Source organism: Salvelinus alpinus, chromosome 16 (genome assembly GCF_045679555.1).
Source record: "Salvelinus alpinus chromosome 16, SLU_Salpinus.1, whole genome shotgun sequence".
Lineage (NCBI taxonomy): Eukaryota > Metazoa > Chordata > Actinopteri > Salmoniformes > Salmonidae > Salvelinus > Salvelinus alpinus.
The window spans coordinates 49,403,333-49,425,857 of record NC_092101.1 but is presented as its reverse complement, the minus strand read 5'-3'; the positions used below and the strand labels follow the sequence as shown (position 1 = coordinate 49,425,857).

Sequence of the window (22,525 nt, the reverse complement as noted above, 5' to 3'; positions counted from 1 at the left end):
TAATTGAGGCTGTTCTGAGGGCAAAAGGGGTGTTGGAACTCAATAGTAGGAAGGTGTTCCTAATGCTTTGTACACTCGGTGTTAGTAACAGAAGGACACTGCAGGTACACCAATGTGCTATAAATATATAATAATAAAATAACACTCTGGTTTATACCATACAACACATATGTTACTAGAAAAAAGAAAAGCCACATGGTAAATATCAGTATTAATAACAACAGAAACATCATCTTATTGTATTTTGTAAATTGTAAAGAGTGCAGTTACTTTCATTGACAGATGATGGCGCTGTTCTCCCTGTTACAAAAGTGTACAAAGCATAAACTATGGGTCGAATTAAACTTGTTTCGTGACATATAAAGAGAAAGGCACAATCTGTAATTTTAACAGCTCGACTCTTTACATTTTTTTTTTTTTGTAAAGATAAGGGGTAGGGCTGGGGTTTAGGTAGGTCTAACCAAGTGGTTAGACCTACTGACAGTCCATGAAGATCGACACAAAACTAATAAGGCATTGAAGTTATATTCGTTAAGAATTTAATTAAACGCCCTGAATAAAGCACTAATGCTATTACACTGGTGTTACTGGTGTGATTACTGTACTACACATGTACAAGAGCAACTTATTTTAAAGTATAACCAAGCAGACAAGAATGTTGTGAGTAATGTTTTGGGTAAGGATCCGATATTTGTTCGTAATGTGTGCGTAATGACTTTGCGTAGTGAGATGTTGCTGTTCTTTTTGGACAATTTTTTTGGAGGTTGTTAATTTCCTAAACACAATGTGTCATACACACGGACCTACTGTGAAACTCTTCACGGCGCCATTAGGGACAGTTGTACGGTAACCATTCTCAGTACAAAGATGAGTTTCTCTCCTTCGACCCGCGGCGTAGACTACAAGACGAGTATATCTCATTCAGATGCATTTTTCTTCCTTTACTTGGTGTCCAAGTCAACTACGTTCTTCTGATTGGGTGGATTTGTTATTCCGCTTGAATGGACCGCGTGTAGATTGGCTGCAGAGAGGTTTACGTCATCCAACTAGAGGAGGTTTACTTGGGATTTTCGTTCTGTCACTGTCAAATGTAGAGCAGGCGACCATTGGGGACAAGGTAGCGTTGAACAGAAGAGAGAGAGAGAGATAGAGAGAGAGATAGAGAGGACAGTAGTCGCGTATTGCCGCAACATTTTTGTTGTGCGTGCATCATTATAAACTTAGTGCCAGCCAGGTCTTCTGTATTAATTATTGCATGCGTAGAGCAGATCATCCAGCGTTGGACTGGCATCTGATTACGAAAGAAACGGGACGGCACCAGTGGAAATACTATCTGAAAACTCCATTAGCCTTGCTTCCTTCGTTTTACAATTGCCAGCAGTCACAGTCACAGCAGCCTATTTCTGAGGACGCGAATCGCGATCACAGGGACCGCTGGAGAAGTCTCACGTTTGTCGTTTGATTTATAGACTGGTCACTGTAATTTACGCAATAGTCTAGTTTTCTGGACTCCTTGTACAATTATTTTTTTGGGGGGGGTCCAAAGTAGTCCATGCAAGCCTAGTTGCTATACCATTTTTTAAGAAACCTACGTGACAGACAGATTCAATCATTACTCTCAAAAGGGACAAACGAGGTGGGTGTTTTATTATTGTTGTTATGGGTCTGAATGTGTCGCATCATGGCACTTTAATGTGATTTATTACAATGCCTGTTATACGTAACAATAATTAAGGTTTAGGTCCAATTGGGTGTGAAAGGTTCCACTAAAAAGAGATTACTATACTTTTATTGTGCGTCTTTGCGTATGATTTTATATCATGTTAATATTATATTAATTCACCTAACCTCTAAAACGTACTGTCAATATGTTATTGTAATTTGTAAACATCGAGAGTCTGCGTTCAAATAAGGGAATTCGTAAAAGTAACCCCGTGCATGTTCCTTACGTTCTATTTTTCCACGTTTTAATTTTCTCGACACGGGCACAGGCAATAAATATAACACCTTCTTTCCAGTGTTCTACTGTAGTCTGCTGTAGTGTATTCCATTTACTTTTGGCTTTCCATTAAAACGCAGCCATCAGATTGGCAGAACGGGAATGGGGGTTTGTTTAGCCTTGGGCTGCAGCCGGTCTGGGTTGCCTGATCTGTTTTGTATTTCTCTCCGACTCCATCTCACTGCCTTCTAAATTGCCTGTCCGTGTAATTACTTGAGTTAGCCCATTTAAGTTAAAAGCTTTACCCCCTCAAATGTCCTCTCTTTCCCCAACCCGGAATGAAACTTGACATGGCCCATCTTATTTATCCAGGGAGTCACTTTCGGGCCAGCTTTTTGATTCATCTCCTTTTAGATTTAATCAGCACTAAGGTATAGCTTGTCCCTAAGAGCCTCTGCTAATGGGGTTAGTGAATGGTTTTCTCAGTGCAGCGTTTTTTCCCCCTTCCCTTCTCCTCTAATTACCTTTCAACAAAGATTTGTCTCAGCTAGCCATGAAGTCTGCCTTGCATGCTGAAAATTGGGAAAGGATTAGAATTAAAATATATTCGTTTCAGATCAGTTTGAACAAAAAAGTGTTTTGCATTGCGTAAATAGATGATCACAAATAGGATAGTAGGATAGTAATAGTCTTATGTAATACATTAATCCATAGTAGCCTGTGATATCAGTAGATTTGAGTCTCTCTGTAACGCCAACACATGCTAGACATTGATAGGGTCCGTCCCCTGCAGACAGAGTTAGGCAAAGTCTCATACAACTTTTATGGTTTTTCAATTAATAGCACTCCTGTGTTCACCCAGTCTTCCCTCCGTTATAACAAGCCAATGCAGACCACCTTTCTTTCTGCCATCCATAGAAAGGGAACGTTGACAGGTGTGAAGAACAGCGTGGTATAGAGTCATGTGTTGTTCTAAAGCCATTAAGAGCCCAACAAAAGGCAGGGCCCCCGTGCAGCTCTGCTCTAATTGTTCTTCTGGCTCTTGGTGTTATCAGTGAACACACATTCTTCACATCACACCGCAACCACAGAATGGATGGAGGAAACCGCATTTAGATGAGAGAGAGAGTGTGTGTGTGTGTGGGGAGAGAGAGAGAGAGATAGCGACAAGAGAGAGAGAGTCAGAAAGATCAAGTGCAGATTTAGTACAGTAAATGACTCTCCTCTATAACCCTAGAACAGGTTTAACCACTGATGAAGGAACAGAAGAGTTCTACTGTTGTTTATAAATACACTTATGTCTGTAGTCCTTTTAAAGCTGTGCGAATTATTAATCTGACTATAACAGGCTAATAACTTATGGATGCCACATTGGGAAGCTTTTTTGACAATGACAGTTTGTCTGGAAAAGCACTCTGTAGGTATAGGTTTATATGGTCTTTCAGTTGTTTGTACTACAGACGACCTACAGACAGACACTCAACATAAAGCTTTTACAGACTACAGACAACATTGCCGATGCTATCGGACCCAAACTGGAGCTTTCACAAACAACCGACAGACACTACAGACACGGTCTATCTCAGACTAGAGCTTTTTCAGCCTGCCTGGGTTGCCTCGTTGGTGAGGATGAGGTGTGGTTTACATGTGGCTGATCACGTGACCCCCGAGAAAACAGCGTAATTTAACACTACTTTAATTACCTTGTTACAACACTGGCCTCTCTGTTGACCAGGAATTCAAATGTAGGCTAATTGAAAATTCAGTTTGGTTCAACTTCACATGTATAGGCCTATTTTGTAGCTTGGCTGCCAAAATGCTGCTTTGGACAAAAATTAAGTAGTGACTGCGTTGTAAATTGGCCATTATAAAACTTTTGCTAGAAGTATAGTTAAAATAAATGTAAGTCTTATCTCAATAATAAGCACACTTTTAGTTGAAATGTAAAATTATTGACCATTTTCGTGTGAGAAGAATACTTATAGTTTCAATATGAGCTGCCATAAACCGCAATGTTTCAATATGAGCTGCCATAAACCGCAATGTTTCAATATGAGCTGCCATAAACCGCAATGTTTCAATATGAGCTGCCATAAACCGCAATGTTTCAATATGAGCTGCCATAAACCGCAATATCTCAATATGAGCTGCCATAAACCGCAATGTTTCAATATGAGCTGCCATAAACCGTAATGTTACAATATGAGCTGCCATAAACCGTAATGTTTCAATATGAGCTGCCATAAACCGCAATGTTTCAATATGAGCTGCCATAAACCGCAATGTTACAATATGAGCTGCCATAAACCGCAATGTCTCAATATGAGCTGCCATAAACCGCAATGTTACAATATGAGCTGCCATAAACCGTAATGTTTCAATATGAGCTGCCATAAACCGCAATGTTACAATATGAGCTGCCATAAACCGTAATGTTTCAATATGAGCTGCCATAAACCGTAATGTTACAATATGAGCTGCCATAAACCGCAATGTTACAATATGAGCTGCCATAAACCGCAATGTCTCAATATGAGCTGCCATAAACCGCAATGTTACAATATGAGCTGCCATAAACCGTAATGTTACAATATGAGCTGCCATAAACCGCAATATCTCAATATGAGCTGCCATAAACCGTAATGTTACAATATGAGCTGCCATAAACCGCAATGTTTCAATATGAGCTGCCATAAACCGCAATATCTCAATATGAGCTGCCATAAACCGCAATGTTTCAATATGAGCTGCCATAAACCGTAATGTTACAATATGAGCTGCCATAAACCGCAATGTTTCAATATGAGCTGCCATAAACCGCAATATCTCAATATGAGCTGCCATAAACCGCAATGTTTCAATATGAGCTGCCATAAACCGCAATGTTTCAATATGAGCTGCCATAAACCGCAATGTTACAATATGAGCTGCCATAAACCGTAATGTTTCAATATGAGCTGCCATAAACCGCAATGTTACAATATGAGCTGCCATAAACCGCAATATCTCAATATGAGCTGCCATAAACCGCAATATCTCAATATGAGCTGCCATAAACCGCAATGTGCACTGTGTCAGACAACAATCCTTTAGTTAACGATCCCTGAAAACCCCATCTGAAACTTCTGAGTGCTGTCTTACAGGTTGTAGAAAAGTGAATTCCTGCACACAACAAAATATGACCTATAACCTCTGCATGTTTATTGTTTTGTTGTTTCGGTCAGCAACCTTTTTCTTGTCTTAATATGTTCCAGGTGTCACCACCTGTCAGTCACCACCTCATAGTCACCACCTGTTAGTCACCATCTCACAGTCACCATCTGTTAGTCACCACCTGTCAGTCACCACCAGTCTCATAACAACTTTCTTAATCTCTTATGTTTTTTCTTCATAACCAGGAACAATGCATCAAAATCAATAATAACAGGAATCCTTATCGCGTCTGTATTTCTTAACCAGTGACCAATACTGATGTCAACATGTTTGTCTCTCTTGTTATTTCTTCACCAGGGACCATGGTGAATCCTGGAGGTAGCAGCCAGCCCCCTCCGGTGGGAGCAGGGTCCCTGTCCTGGAAGAGGTGTGCGGGCTGCGGGGGGAAGATCGCTGACCGCTTCCTTCTCTATACCATGGACAGCTACTGGCACAGCCGATGCCTGAAGTGCTCCTGCTGTCAGGCCCAGCTGGGGGAGATAGGCACCTCCTGTTACACCAAGAGCGGCATGATCCTCTGCAGAAACGACTACATCAGGTGAGACTGGCGGGGCCTGCTGGGAGTGTGTGTGAGTGTGTGTGTTAACATCGGTTGAGGGCTCGGGCGCAGGCGGCTGTGTGTGTGTGTGTGTGTGTGTGTGTGTGTGTGTGTGTGTGTGTGTGTGTGTGTGTGTGTGTGTGTGTGTGTGTGTGTGTTTTTGTTGCTGCGCGTGTGAATTGTGCAGATCACCTTTCAGCGAGGGTGCATACAGGTAACATGTGTGGGTGTTTGTGTGTGTGTTTCTGTCTGTTTGGGTGCTTTGGTCTGTTTGCGTGTGTGTATTGTGCGGTACAGATCTGCCCTCAAGCAAGTGTACAGGTACCGTAACATACTGTTTATCATTTTCTATTCTGGAATGACAACTTGTATCGATGGATGTATGTCCCACATTAATTTCCTGACAAAAAAAGGATGTTACTGTCATGAAAAATAAATGTGACGCCCTGGTTTAAAGGGGACGCCTTAGTTTAAAGGGGACGCCTTGGTTTAAATGGGATGCCCTGGTTTAAAGGGGACGTCCTGGTTTAAAGGGGACGCCCTGGTTTAAAGGGGACGCCCTGGTTTAAAGGGGACGCCCTGGTTTAAAGGGGACGCCTTGGTTTAAAGGGGACGCCTTGGTTTAAAGGGGACGCCTTGGTTTAAATGGGACGCCTTGGTTTAAATGTGACGCCCTGGTGTAAAGGGGACGCCTTGGTTTAAATGGGACACCTTGGTTTAAAGGGAACGCCCTGGTTTAAAGGGGACGCCTTGGTTTAAATGGGACGCCTTGGTTTAAAGGGGACGCCTTGGTTTAAATGGGACGCCTTGGTTTAAAGGGGACGCCTTGGTTTAAAGGGGACGCCTTGGTTTAAATGGGACGCCTTGGTTTAAATGGGACGCCTTGGTTTAAAGGGGACGCCTTGGTTTAACGGGGACGCCTTGGTTTAAAGGGGACGCCTTGGTTTAAAGGGAACGCCCTGGTTTAAAGGGGACGCCTTGGTTTAAAGGGGGCGCCTTGGTTTAAAGGGGACGCCTTGGTTTAAAGGGGACGCCTTGGTTTAAAGGGGACGCCTTGGTTTAAATGGGACGCCTTGGTTTAAAGGGGACGCCTTGGTTTAAAGGGGACGCCTTGGTTTAAAGGGGACGCCTTGGTTTAAAGGGGACGCCTTGGTTTAAAGGGGACGCCTTGGTTTAAAGGGGACGCCTTGGTTTAAAGGGGACGCCTTGGTTTAAAGGGGACGCCTTGGTTTAAAGGGGACGCCTTGGTTTAAAGGGGACGCCTTGGTTTAAAGGGGACGCCTTGGTTTAAAGGGGGCGCCTTGGTTTAAAGGGGACGCCTTGGTTTAAAGGGGATGCCTTGGTTTCCGGGACAATAGAAAATAAAGGAGAACAGTGTGTTGCTAGGTAGGAAAAGTGCACCTTATGTATTCTTCTATCAAGATGTAGAATTAATTAAGTCATGGATATGACATGAAGGAGTTGTAGAAATATGTTACAGGCTATATAACGATGTATGGAAGCATGGAATGTATTTTCCATTCAGAATATTGAGAACATGTGACACAAATTCACCCGACGTCGGGGCCTTGTTTAAAAGTCTCTCCTCGTTGAATTCTCTCCGTTACTATTCTTAAAACGAGGTCAAACTGACTTGCTGGCATGTTGACAGAGAACAAGACGAAAAACAGTATTTTTCTAATAGAACATCTGCACGTCTGTTTGTTCATCGTGCCATTTTTCATCAAGCAGCAAAAGGTGGGAGCCTGGCTAAGGGCTGTGTTCCCTAGGGTTTTGTATTTGCTTTACGAGATGCTAGGAGAGACTATACAGGACAGGCATAGGTGACCTTTTAACACTGGGGGAATTTAAAAGGCTTTCTCATCCTGTTTGGCAAGTTTGTGTATCAGAAAAGAGATAATTTAATTAACAAAGAGGGTCTTTTTAAATATTTATATAAAGTGTGTGGGACACTTAACCAGCTAGTGCTTGATGACGGCAGGCGGTCTCATTCTGCTAATGCGGAATCGCCTGATTTGACAGCCTGATCGTTCAACAATTTGACCTTGCGAAGAAGAGCCAAAACGCTCAGTGGGCAGAGACACAGTGTAATGCAAGGATCAGGAGAACATTTCTCATAAGAGACCACAATATAATAACAAGAGTTGATTAAGTAGATGTGTCTTAGCAATACTTTTAGCTTCAGACTGTGTCACACCACTTAACAAAAAAAAAAGTATATATATATATATTACAGACTATTGCCAAACAGTAAACATAGTTTGTTATTTATTGTAATAAGAGGTATTTTCTGATATTGTTTGTCTTACAGAAATGGACAGTTTAAATGTGCATATTTTGTTTTACAGTGATCATATATGCCTATAATCTGGACGCTTTAAATATACTGTACTGCTAGTAATTGAGTTAATACTCAGTAACATGCTGCTGCTACTTATCAACACAGGCAGGTAGATACAAACACTATACACACTATAGACCATACTATACACGTACTATATTACACTGTACTACACACGTACTATAAAACACCATACTATACACCGTACTATATTACGCTGTGCTATACACTGTAGTGTAATACACCATACTATAATACCCTGTACAATAATACACCATACTGTACACCGTACTATAATACACTGTACTGTAATACACTGTACTATAATACACTGTACTATACACCGTACTATAATACATCATACTATACATTGTACTATAATACACTGTACTTTACACTATACTATTATACACCGTACCATAATACACCATACTATTATACACTGTACTATACACCGTACTGTATTATACTATAATGTACTTACTATACGCCGTACTATAGACCATACTATGCACCATACTATTATACACTGTACTATACACCGTACTGTATTATACTATAATACACTTACTATACGCCGTACTATAGACCATACTATGCACCATACTATTATACACTGTACTATAATACACCATGATATAATACACTGTGCTATACACCATACAATAATACATGTACTATACAATGTACTATGCTACACCTTACTATAATACACCATACTATACACCATACTATGCACTATATTATAATACACTATAATATACAATGTACTATACTACCCTGTAATATACATATACTATAATACACTACTATACACGGTACTATAATACACAGTACTATAATACACTATACTATAATACATTGTACTATAATACACCGTACTATAATACACTGTAATATACACTGTACTAATATACATCATACTATACTACACCATACTATACACCATACTATAATACACCATAGTATACTACACTGTACTAAACACCATGCTATAATACACCGTACTTTATATCGTACTATAATGTACCATAAGATAATACACCATAATATATACCATATTATAATACACTGTACTTTACACCGTACTATACACTATACTACAAAACATACTATAAACATATTACTATACACAGTACTATACACCATAATATAATACACCGTATTATAATACACCATACTGTAATAAATCAAATCAATTGTTTTTGGTCACATACACATGGTTAGCAGATGTAAATGCGAGTGTAGCGAAATGCTTGTGCTTCTAGTTCCGACCGTGCAGTAATATCTATCAAGTAATCTAACAATTTCACAACAACTACCTTATACACAAGTGTAAAGGAATGAATAAGAATATGTACATATAAATATATGGATGAGCGATGGCCGTGCAGCATAGGCAAGATGCAGTAGATGGTATAGAATACAGTATATAGATATGAGATGAGTAATGTAGGCTATGTAAACATTATATAAAGTGGCATTGTTTAAAGTGACTAGTGATACATTTATTACATCCAATTTTTAATTATTAAAGTGGCTAGAGATTTGAGTCAGTATGTTGGCAGCAGCCACTCAATGTTAGTGATGGCTGTTTAACAGTATGATGGCCTTGAGATAGAAGCTGTTTTTCAGTCTCTCGGTCCCAGCTTTGATGCACCTGTACTGACCTCGCCTTCTGGATGATAGCGTGGTGAACAGGCAGTGGCTCGGGTGGTTGTTGTCCTTGATGATCTTTTTGGCCTTCCTGTGACATCGGGTGGTGTAGGTGTCCTGGAGAGCAGGTAAAACACCATACTATATACCATAATATAATACACTGTACTATAATACGCCGTACTATAATACGCCGTACTATAATACACCATACTATACACCGTACTATAATACGCCGTACTATAATACACCATACTATAATACACCGTACTATAATACACCGTACTACAATACACAATACTATACACCATACTATACACCATACTATACACCGTACTATAATGCACCATACTATAATACACCATACTATAATACACCATACTATAATACACCATACTATACACCATACTATAATACACCATACTATAATACACCATACTATAATACACCATACTATAATACACCGTACTATAATACACCGTACTACAATACACAATACTATACACCATACTATACACCGTACTATAATGCACCATACTATAATACACCATACTATAATACACCGTACTATAATGCACCATACTATATACCATACTATACACCATACTATAATACACCATACTATAATGCACCATACACCATACTATAATACACCATACTATAATACACCGTACTGTAATACACCATAATATAATACCCTGTACAATAATACACCGTACTATAATACACCATACTATAATACACCATACTATAATACACCGTACTATAATACACCATACTATGATACACCGTACTATAATACACCGTACTATAATACACCGTACTATAATACACCATACTATAATACACAATACTATACACCATACTATAATACACCGTACTATAATACACCGTACTATAATACACCATACTATAATACACTATAATACACCGTACTATAATACACCATACTATAATACACAATACTATACACCATACTATAATACACCATACTATAATAAACCGTACTATAATACACAATACTATACACCATACTATAATACACCATACTATAATACACCGTACTATAATACACCATACTATACACCATACTATAATACACCATACTATAATACACTGTACTATACACCGTACTATAATACACCATTTATAATACATCATACTATACACTATACTATGCACCATACTATAATACACTGTACTATAATACACTGTACTATACGCCATACTATAATACACCATACCATACACCATACTATAATACACCGTACTGTAATACACCGTCCTATACACCATACTATAATACACCATACTATAATACACCATACTATATTACACTGTACTATAATACACCGTACTGTGATACACCGTACTATACACCATACTATAATACACCATACTATAATACACCATACTATAATACGCCATACTATAATACACCATACTATAATACAATGTACTATAATACACCGTACAATAATACACTGTACTATACACCATACTATAATACGCTGTACTATAATACACCATACTATAATACACCATACTATAATACACCATTTATAATACATCATACTATACACTGTACTATGTACCATGCTATAATACACTGTACTGTACAACTTACTATAATACACCATGCTATACACTGTACTATATTACACCGTACTATAATACACCGTACTATAATACACAAAACTATACACCATACTATAATGCACTGTGCTATAAACCATACTATAATACACCATACTATACAGCATACTATAATACACTGTACTGTACACCATACTATACACCATTCTATACTCCATTCTGTAATACATTGTACAATATACCGTACTATACATCATATTATAATACACATAATATACACCGTAATGTACACTGTACTATATACTGTGTTATAATACACTGTACTATAATACACCATACTATAATACACCGTATTTTAATACACATACTATACACTGTACTATAGACCGTACTATACACCATAATATAATACACTGTACTATACACTGTACTATATACTGCTCTATAATACACCGTACAATAATGCACCACACTATAGACTATACTATATCACACCCTACTATAATACACCATACTATACACCATGCTATGTACTGTACTATAATACACAATACTGTATACTGTACTATACACCATACTATAAACCATACTAGAATCTATCAAACTTGAATACACCATATTGTACACCATACTATACACCGTACTATAATACACTTTAATATGCACCATATTATAACACACCGTACTATAATGCACCATACTGTAATACACTGTACTATAATACACCATACTGTAATACACTGTACACCATACGGCAGGTAAGCAGGTAGCCTAGTGGTTAGAGCGTTAGACTAGTAACCGAAAGGTTGCAAGATCGAATCCCTGAGCTGAAAAGTTAAAAATCTGTTGTTCTGCCCCTGAAAAAGGCAGTTAACCCACTGTTCCTAGGCTGTCATTGAAAATAAGAATTTGTTCTTAACTGACTTGCCTAGTTAAATACCAAGCACCATACTATAATGCACTGTACTATACACCATACTATAATGCACCATACTATAATGCACCATACTATAATGCACCATACTATAATGCACCATACTATAATACACCATACTATAATGCACCATACTATAATACACCATACTATAATACACCGTACTATAATACACCATACTATAATACACCATACTATAATGCACCATACTATAATGCACCATACTATAATGCACCATACTATAATACACCATACTATAATGCACTGTACTATAATGCACCATACTATAATACACCATACTATAATGCACCATACTATAATGCACCATACTATAATGCACCATACTATAATACACCATACTATAATGCACTGTACTATAATGCACCATACTATAATACACCATACTATAATACACCATAATTAAATACACCATTCTATAATGCACCATACTATAATACACCATACTATACACCATAATATAATACGCCGTACTATAATACACTACTATAATACACCATACTATACACCATAATATAATACTCCATACTGGGCACCATAATATAATACACCATACTATACACCATAATATACTGTACTATACACCATACTATAATACACCATAATATAATACACCATACTATAATACACCATACTGTGTACCATAATATAATACACCATAATATAATACACCATACTATACACCATACTATAATATAATACACCATACTATAATACACTACTATTATACACCATTCTATAATACACCATACTAAAATACACTGTACTATACACCATACTATAAAACACCGTACTATAATACACCGTGCTATAATACACCGTAATATAATACACCATACTATACACCATGATATAATACACCATAATATAATACACCATACTATAATACACTACTATTATACACCATTCTATAATACACCATACTAAAATACACTGTACTATACACCATACTATAAAACACCGTACTATAATACACCGTGCTATAATACACCGTACTATAATACACCATACTATACACCATAATATAATACACTACTATAATACACCATGCTATAATACACCACACTATAACACACCATACTACAATACACGGCTATAATACACCATAATATAATACACTATACTATAATACACTACTATAGTACACCATACTATAATACACCATACTTTAATGCACCATACTATACTACACCATACTTTAATGCACCATACTATAATAAACCATACTTTAATGCACTGTACTATAATACACCATACTTTAATGCACCATACTATAATACACCATACTATAATACACCGTACTATAATACACCATACTTTAATGCACCATACTATACTACACCATACTGTAATGCACCATACTTTAATACACCATACTTTAATGCACTGTACTATAATGCACCATACTATAATACACCATACTATAATACACCATACTTTAATGCACCATACTATACTACACATACTGTAATGCACCATACTATAATACACCATACTATACTACACCATACTTTAATGCACCATACTATAATACACCATACTATAATGCACCGTACTATAATACACCATACTTTAATGCACCATACTATACTACACCATACTGTAATGCACCATACTTTAATACACCATACTTTAATGCACTGTACTATAATGCACCATACAATAATACACCATACTATAATACACCATACTTTAATGCACCATACTATACTACACCATACTGTAATGCACCATACTATAATACACCGTGCTATAATAAACCGCACTTTAATTCACCATACTATAATACACCGTACTATAATAAACCGCACTGTAATGCACCATACTATAATACACCGTACTATAATACACCGCACTTTAATGCACCATCCTTTAATACACCTTACTATACACCGTAAACAGACCTCCAGGGATGATGAGGGCCTGTGTCTCTCCTCTCCCCACCTAGCTCCTCATCAACAAGGATCAAGTCAATGGGTCACTCCATTCATAATGGCACTACAACATAATTTAAATAGAGAGGAAGGGATAGATGGAAAAGAGGACACACTTTGCCACTTGTAAGGAGAGCTAGGTGGTAGAGGGGAGAGGAGCTGAAACACAGGCTTCCCAAACAGCACTCTATGCCCTTTATAGTGCACTACCACTACTTTTGACCAGAGCACTATAAAGGGAATAGGGGACCATTGGGGACAGACTCCCTGCCTGTCTCTGCACTAGACTAGCCTGTGATTTGAGGAGAGATAAGGAAAGGAAAGCAGGTTAGAAAAAAACATCTGACAGTAAGTCCACACAATTAAAGTCTTTAATTAGAGTCCCCCTTCATTTAGCTTTAGTCCTGATGGGTTTTATCTAATGAGATCTGCTCTCAGGCTCCTCTCCTCTCCTCTCCTCTCCTCTCACCTCCTCTCCCCCCCCCCCCTCCCCTCCTCTCCTCTCCTCTCCTCTCCTCTCCCTCCCTCCTCTCCCTCCTCCTCTCGGCCCCTCTCCCTCCTCCCCTCTCCTCTCCTCTCTACTCCCTCCTCTCCTCCCCTCCCCTCTCCATCCTCTCCTCCCCTCCCCTTTTCCTCCTCTCTCCCCTCTCCTCTCTACTTCCTCCTCTCCTCCCCTCTCCCTCCTCTCCCTCCTCCCCTCTCCTCTCTACTCCCTCCTCTTCCCCCACTCCTCTCCCTCCTCCCCTCATCCTCCTCTCTACTTCCTCCTCCCCTCTCCTCTACTCCCTCCTCTTCCTCCACTCCTCTCCCTTCTCCCCTCCTCCTCCTCTCTACTCCCTCCTCTCCCTCCCCCCTCCCTCCTCTCCATCCTCTCTACTCCCTCCTCTCTACTCCCTCCTCTCCCTCCTCTCTACTCCCTCCTCTCCCTCCTCCCCTCTCTACTCCCTCCTCCCCTCTCCCTCCTCTCCCTCCTCTCTACTCCCTCCTCTACCTCCCCTCCTCCTCCTCTCTACTCCCTCCTCTCCCTCCCCCCTCCCTCCTCTCCATCCTCTCTACTCCCTCCTCTCTACTCCCTCCTCTCCCTCCTCTCTACTCCCTCCTCTCCCTCCTCTCTACTCCCTCCTCTCCCTCCTCGCCTCTCTACTCCCTCCTCCCCTCTCCCTCCTCTCCCTCCTCTCTACTCCCTCCTCTACCTCCTCCCCTCTCTACTCCCTCCTCCCCTCTCCCTCCTCTCCCTCCTCTCTACTCCCTCCTCTCCCTTCTCCCTCTCCCTCCTCTCCTTCCTCCCTCCTCTCTACTTCCAATGACGTGTCCACACATCTAACAAACAAAACATTTAATTAACCAAATTGGCTTTTGAGAGAACGAGAGAGAGATGGAGAGAGATGGAGATAGAGAAAGGGGTAGAATGAAAGAGAGAGAGAAAAGGGGGGATTATTGTGAAGGCCAGTTTTTTCTGGGTCTCAGTTTTTTCTGGGTCTCATCTTGTAATGGATTATTAAATTGCTCTTGCAGTATAAATAATGGAGTTATATCTCTTACTTTTATTAATAAAGCTGATGTGAAAACCGCTCCACATTGATCGTGACGCATGAGTGAAAATGCATCACATTACTTCTAATGGGAGACGTGCCTGACCTGAGATGATAGCCATTCACCATCAATCACACAGGAAGACACACCACAAACACTGTGTACAGGGCCAAACGCTGTCACTCTGTAGGGCTGTCAGGGTACATTGCAACCTATCCCCTGTATAGTGCACTACTTATGACCAGGACCCATTACACCCTATTCCCCTCAAACTCAACTGCGGACCTCCAAGACAGTTCCACTGCATTTTATTTTATTTTTTACATTGTTCCCCCTCTAATCAGGGACTGATTTAGATCTGGGATACCAGGTGTGTGCAATTAATAGTCAGGTAGAACAGAAAACCAGCAGGAACTCGTAGGGTCAGAGTTGAATACCCCCTGCCCTATTCTCTATGTAGTACATTACATTTGACCAGGACCCATAGACCTCTTTTGCTCTCTGGTCAAAAGTCGTGCTGTATATATATATATATAGGGAGGGATTAAGGTACATTTAAGGTATCCGTTTGTCTCTGTCTGTGTGAAATAACCTCGCTTTACTTACTGTTGTGTTTAAATCAGAGGTGCTATTATTTGTGTGGGTTGGTTTCAGTGAAGAGAGAGAGAGAGAAATAATTAATTTATCTAGCGTAGCAATCGTGTCGGCTGGATTTGGACGTAAAATCAACACTGTCCCTTTAATTGAATAGAGACAAGGTAATTAAATGGCACTTTTCTAGCAGAATGTGCTGCTAGGTAAATGTAATAGTTGGTTCTTTAATATCACTTTGAAGTCTGCAGCACTATGACAGCAACAGGAACATGTGAAGTATTAGGGAAAAGGGAAAGAACCGGGATTTCAGAAATTAATTAAATCGCATGCAATTTAGGCAAAACGTTTATCTTGATTTGTCATAACAGAATTAATTCAAGGCCTTCAATTCACCAGGGGCCAGATCTGTTACTCTAAATTAACCAAGTGTAATTGGCTGATCCCCCCACCCCCGTCACCCCCCCCCCCCTTCCTCTCTCCTCCCCCCTCCCCTCTCCTCTCAACACCTCCCCCCTCCCAACCTCTCTCACTCTAATACAGCTCTTGTCATTATGTAAAGCCCTGTTTAAGTATCAATATGGCCTTAGTGCTTTTAAGGTGCTTTGGCTGACGATGTAGAGAGGCATTTTTTAATGGACTATGACGCGGAAATCATTGTTGTGTGGTTATTTCACCGTTGCTTCAAAAAGCCTCAGCGAGCGGCGGAACGAGGCTATGCATTTGCCAGACAGCCTAACAACACAACAAGCTGCGATGCTATATTTCAAATCACCTGGCACACTCAGTCAGAGCTGAAATCCGGTAGTCTCTTATAGACAGACAGTAGACAGCACCAAATGATCTTTTAATGAAAGACATACGCTATCTTGTAGTGTCTCTTATTCAGATCACTTGCGTGGGAGGGGAACAGGGAGGGAAACACAAATAAAATCACCACATAGCCCCCCCATGTTGGTTGACAAAACCATCCTCCCATGTCATGTGATTGATTGTTCAGGCAAAGTGCTTGAAAAACAACAAAGGAACCCATTGAAAACCTCTGAACCTCTGATTTGGAGGGAAATTAACTGAAAACCAGTCATGTTGCTAAAGTCCCCAGACCTGAATTATACTGACCTGGGACTTCCTCATCCCCTTCTCTCCCCCTGTCCTGTCATCCTGTCCTTTCCCGTCATCCCCTTCTCTCCCCCTGTCCTCTCCCGTCATCCCCTCATCTCCCCCCTGTCCTCTCCCATCATCCCCTTCTGTCCTCTCAAGTCATCCCCTCATCTCCCCCCTGTCCTCTCCCGTCATCCCCTTCTCTCCCCCTGTCCTCTCCCGTCATCCCCTTCTCTCCCTCTGTCCTCTCCCATCATCCCCTTCTCTCCCCCTGTCCTCTCCCGTCATCCCCTTCTCTCCCCCTGTCCTCTCCCGTCATCCCCTCAATCTGTCCTCTCCCATCATCCCCTTCTCTCCCCCTGTCCTCTCCCGTCATCCCCTTCTCTCCCCCTGTCCTCTCCCGTCATCCCCTTCTCTCCCCCTGTCCTCTCCCGTCATCCCCTTCTCTCCCCCTGTCCTCTCCCGTCATCCCCTTCTCTCCCCCTGTCCTCTCCCATCATCCCCTTCTCTCCCCCTGTCCTCTCCCGTCATCCCCTTCTCTCCCCCTGTCCTCTCCCATCATCCCCTTCTCTCCCCCTGTCCTCTCCCATCATCCCCTTCTCTCCCCCTGTCCTCTCCCGTCATCCCCTTCTCTCCCTCTGTCCTCTCCCATCATCCCCTTCTCTCCCCCTGTCCTCTCCCGTCATCCCCTTCTCTCCCTCTGTCCTCTCCCGTCATCCCCTTCTCTCCCCCTGTCCTCTCCCGTCATCCCCTCAATCTGTCCTCTCCCATCATCCCCTTCTCTCCCCCTGTCCTCTCCCGTCATCCCCTTCTCTCCCCCTGTCCTCTCCCGTCATCCCCTTCTCTCCCCCTGTCCTCTCCCGTCATCCCCTTCTCTCCCCCTGTCCTCTCCCATCATCCCCTTCTCTCCCCCTGTCCTCTCCCGTCATCCCCTTCTCTCCCCCTGTCCTCTCCCATCATCCCCTTCTCTCCCCCTGTCCTCTCCCATCATCCCCTTCTCTCCCCCTGTCCTCTCCCGTCATCCCCTTCTCTCCCCCTGTCCTCTCCCATCATCCCCTTCTCTCCCCCTGTCCTCTCCCGTCATCCCCTTCTCTCCCCCTGTCCTCTCTCATCATCCCCTTCTCTCCCCCTGTCCTCTCCCATCATCCCCTTCTCTCCCCCTGTCCTCTCCCATCATCCCCTTCTCTCCCCCTGTCCTCTCCCGTCATCCCCTTCTCTCCCCCTGTCCTCTCCCATCATCCCCTTCTCTCCCCCTGTCCTCTCCCATCATCCCCTTCTCTCCCCCTGTCCTCCCCCGTCATCCCCTTCTCTCCCCCTGTCCTCTCCCATCATCCCCTTCTCTCCCCCTGTCCTCTCCCGTCATCCCCTTCTCTCCCCCTGTCCTCTCTCATCATCCCCTTCTCTCCCCCTGTCCTCTCCCATCATCCCCTTCTCTCCCCCTGTCCTCTCCCATCACCCCCTTCTCTCCCCCTGTCCTCTCCCGTCATCCCCTCATCTCCTCTATAACCTCCACCCCAATACAGCAGCTCAATGGAAAACAGAGACCATTAAAGTCCAAGTCCAGACTGATAGCAACTTCGTTGAGCAGCCCTTTAAATCAAATACTATCAGCAGCTATCCCTGCCTGGTGATGAACCTACAATGTATAGAGACCCAGCGATGGGGAGACGAAAGGAAAAGGAAGAATGGACGGAGGGCAGAAAAGTCTTTATTTTCTTTGTTTAAACCGCCCCTTTAAAAGACATGAACACTGGCTAAATGTTGTTATACTGGGAAATACACAGATGAGAAGAGCTGTGCTGCAGTGTACCATGTCTCCTATGTGGTCAGGGTCAGAGTGAATGAGGCCTGGTAGTGTCAAACAAGATGTTAACACACAGTATTTGCACACAGCTGTAGAAACAAACAGAACAAAGTGTCATTTTCATTCCTGTTTCTATCTCACCGAGTGTTTGTGCACCCGTCACTGCACTTTTCTTATATCCAATCAAATATGACCATTTTCCTATAACTTAAGAGTGTTTTATGTGTTGTGTGTGGTTTTTTGACAACAGCACTTCCTGTTGGTGAAATGTCTCCCTGTAAGGCTATAAGAACAATGGATTGGAAGATTTACAGTATCCAACTTTTTTTTTTTGTGATTGTGTTTGTCTATACACCAAACCTAATTACTTACGTCTGGAATTGAACAGCGTAGATAATATAAGAGATAACATTGTGATGCTTTTCTGTAGTGTTAAAACAAAGATATCCCTCTCCTCTTCCTACACACATACACACACACACACACACACACTATGTGTACCCCGGCTAAGGCCCTGAAATGGCGGCAGTGTTGTCACAACAGTTGTCCAGCTAATTCCTTTTTGAAATGGAGTTTTGATTGAGCCCTTTCAATCGATGCCAAGACAAAATGTGTTTCTTCAGCTTCCTATTGAAAGCCATTTTAGTGGTTCCCTTTCCAATGAAGTCTCTGTCACTCTATGTCAATACATTTAACAACAACAGTCAGTCAGAGAGGGGACAGCTGAACCAGGTTTGTGACTCCTACAGTACTTGGTGTCATTTGTCCACTATTTAATTAATTTGTTTGTGGACAAAATAGGTACAGACTCCTACAAGAATATTGCTCAGAATATTCCTAATGAATAACATCATTCATCTCATTTAATTTTTGAATACATTTTAAGAGTTCAAGAATAAACGATCACAAATATATTCCTCATCTGCGATTTAGGCTGAACATCTTCATCTTCGGATCCACATACACGAATGTTAACCTCCCTCCCCTCCCCTCCCCTCCCTCCCCTCCCCTCCCCTCCCTCCTCTCCCTCCCTCCTCTCCCCCCTCTCTCCCGTCCTCTCCCCTCCCTTCCTCGCCCCCTCTCTCCCCTCCCCTCCCCTCCCCTCCCTCCCTCTCCTCCCTCTTTCCCCCTCTCTCTCTATCCTTCCTTCCTCCTCTCTCCCGTCCTCTCCCCTCCCTTCCTCGCCCCCTCTCTCCCCTCCCCTCCCTCCCTCTCCTCCCTCTTCCCCCTCTCTCTATCCCTCTCTCTATCCTTCCTTCCTCCTCTCTCCCGTCCTCTCCCCTCCCTTCCTCGCCCCCTCTCTCCCCTCCCCTCCCCTCCCCTCTCCTCCCCTCCCTCTTTCCCCCTCTCTCTCTCTCTCCTGAGCATGTCAGATGCTGTGGTCTTATTTGATTGCATAAGTGCAGTGATAGAGCAAACACCCGGTGAGATATGATGACAAATGGGGCCAGATCCCAGTAAATTACTTTCTGCTCAAATCGAAATTTCATTCAGTTTGTTGCTCGGCGAGATGAAGTAATCTAAATTGTGGACTCAGAAGGCAGATAGAAGGGAAGTTGGAGCAAGCATTTCATTATCAAGAGAGGGAGAGAGAGATGAGAAGAGAGAGAGAGAGAGAGAGAGAGAGAGAGAGAAGGAGCAAGAGCGAAAGAGGGAGAGAGGGAGACAGACAGACAGACAGACAGAGAGAGAGGGAGAGAGAAAGGGAGAGGGAGAAAGAGAGAGAGAGAGAGAGAGAGAGAGAGAGAGAAGGAGCGAGAAAGAGAGAGGGAGAGGAAAAGAGAGTGACAGACAGACAGAGAGAGAGAGGAAGAGAGAGACAGACAGAGAGAGAGAGAGAAAGAGTGGCGAGGTTAGGGATGAAAGAGATGAGCAGAAGCAAATCCAAAGTGTTGACACCATGATTGAAAAGGTTAACCCATGCACATTATATATCAACCCCAGTAGCTGCAGGTTTCTAATGGAAACCCGGCTACTGACAGAGCATTCTACCCAAGTCCTAATGGCAAAAGCACTATGTCTCCGCCTAGATGTACAATCAAATCCTCTTACAGGCCCTGATTGCTTATGTTCCTAGTTATTATCAGGAAGCAAGAAAAATGCCCTGCGAAAGGTAATACATAGTTACAGTCGCTAGAAGCTTCTGGAGAGCAGGCGGGCATAGTAGCAGGAGGTTTTATTTGGTTTCCTAGTATTCCTATGTTTTTCTTTATTACATAAATATCAATTTTGTTGGGTGTGTGTGTGTCCGTCATTGCCTTTTCCATGAGGCTCGAAGTCATTTAAATCCTGGCATAGTGGGAATAAAAGTCAAACACAGGAAAACAAATCAGAACTCTGAATACATTTTTGCAACATGGTACTCTGTTAATATCTACATCAGATTACAGCCAAAACATTATTATTATTATTGCATTTTATATGGGACTTTTACACTGCTTCCTTTCAATTCTCCCCAGTTCAGTAGGGCCTTCCGTCTATGGAGTAAAACGGATTGGAATGTACAGGTGAATTTACAGGGAATTTACAGGTGAATTTACAGGTGAATTTACAGGTGAATGTACAGGTGAATTTACAGGTGAATGTACAGGTGAATGTACAGGTGAATTTACAGGGAATTTACAGGTGAATTTACAGGTGAATGTACAGGTGAATGTACAGGGAATTTACAGGTGAATTTACAGGTGAATGTACAGGTGAATTTACAGGTGAATGTACAGGTGAATGTACAGGGAATTTACAGGTGAATTTACAGGTGAATGTACAGGTGAATGTACAGGTGAATTTACAGTTGAATTTACAGGTGAATGTACAGGTGAATGTACAGGTGAATTTACAGTTGAATGTACAGGTGAATTTACAGTTGAATTTACAGGTGAATTTACAGGTGAATGTACAGGTGAATTTACAGGTAAACGTGATGTCAATGGTTGTATTTCTAATGTGTCTTCTCTCCTCCAGGTTATTTGGGAACAGTGGGGCATGCAGTGCTTGTGGCCAGTCCATTCCAGCCAGTGAACTGGTCATGAGGGCACAAGGCAATGTGTACCATCTCAAGGTGAGCCCTCCCTCTGACCTCTGACCTCCTTTAACACCTAACCTGGGTCATGTTCTTTAGGACATGCAAAACATTTTAAAGCGTTATGCAACAGGGGAAAACAAAACAAAAATAGATAATATCTTATTGGAGAAATCCACACGGTGTCTTTGATGTCTAATGACCCCTGACCTCATATAACTCTGATAGAAATCCCACAGCAGTATCATGTATCCATTATCAGCATTAGCGTTTTAAAACTGTGAACCTACTTCTAGTCACTTGGTAAC

General features: G+C 41.7%; 1 protein-coding gene across 1 annotated transcript in view; it reads left to right on the top strand.

Moving 5' to 3' along the window:
- Positions 1–1,075: 1,075 nt before the first annotated feature.
- The window catches only part of lmo4b (LIM domain only 4b), a 37,168-nt gene continuing 15,718 nt past the window's right edge, over positions 1,076–22,525 (top strand). The window contains exons 1-3 of the mRNA XM_071346520.1: positions 1,076–1,636; positions 5,450–5,690; positions 22,160–22,256. Of these exons, the coding sequence (XP_071202621.1) occupies positions 5,455–5,690; positions 22,160–22,256 (333 nt within the window). The 5' untranslated portion in view covers positions 1,076–1,636; positions 5,450–5,454. The remainder of the gene's footprint in view (positions 1,637–5,449; positions 5,691–22,159; positions 22,257–22,525) is intronic.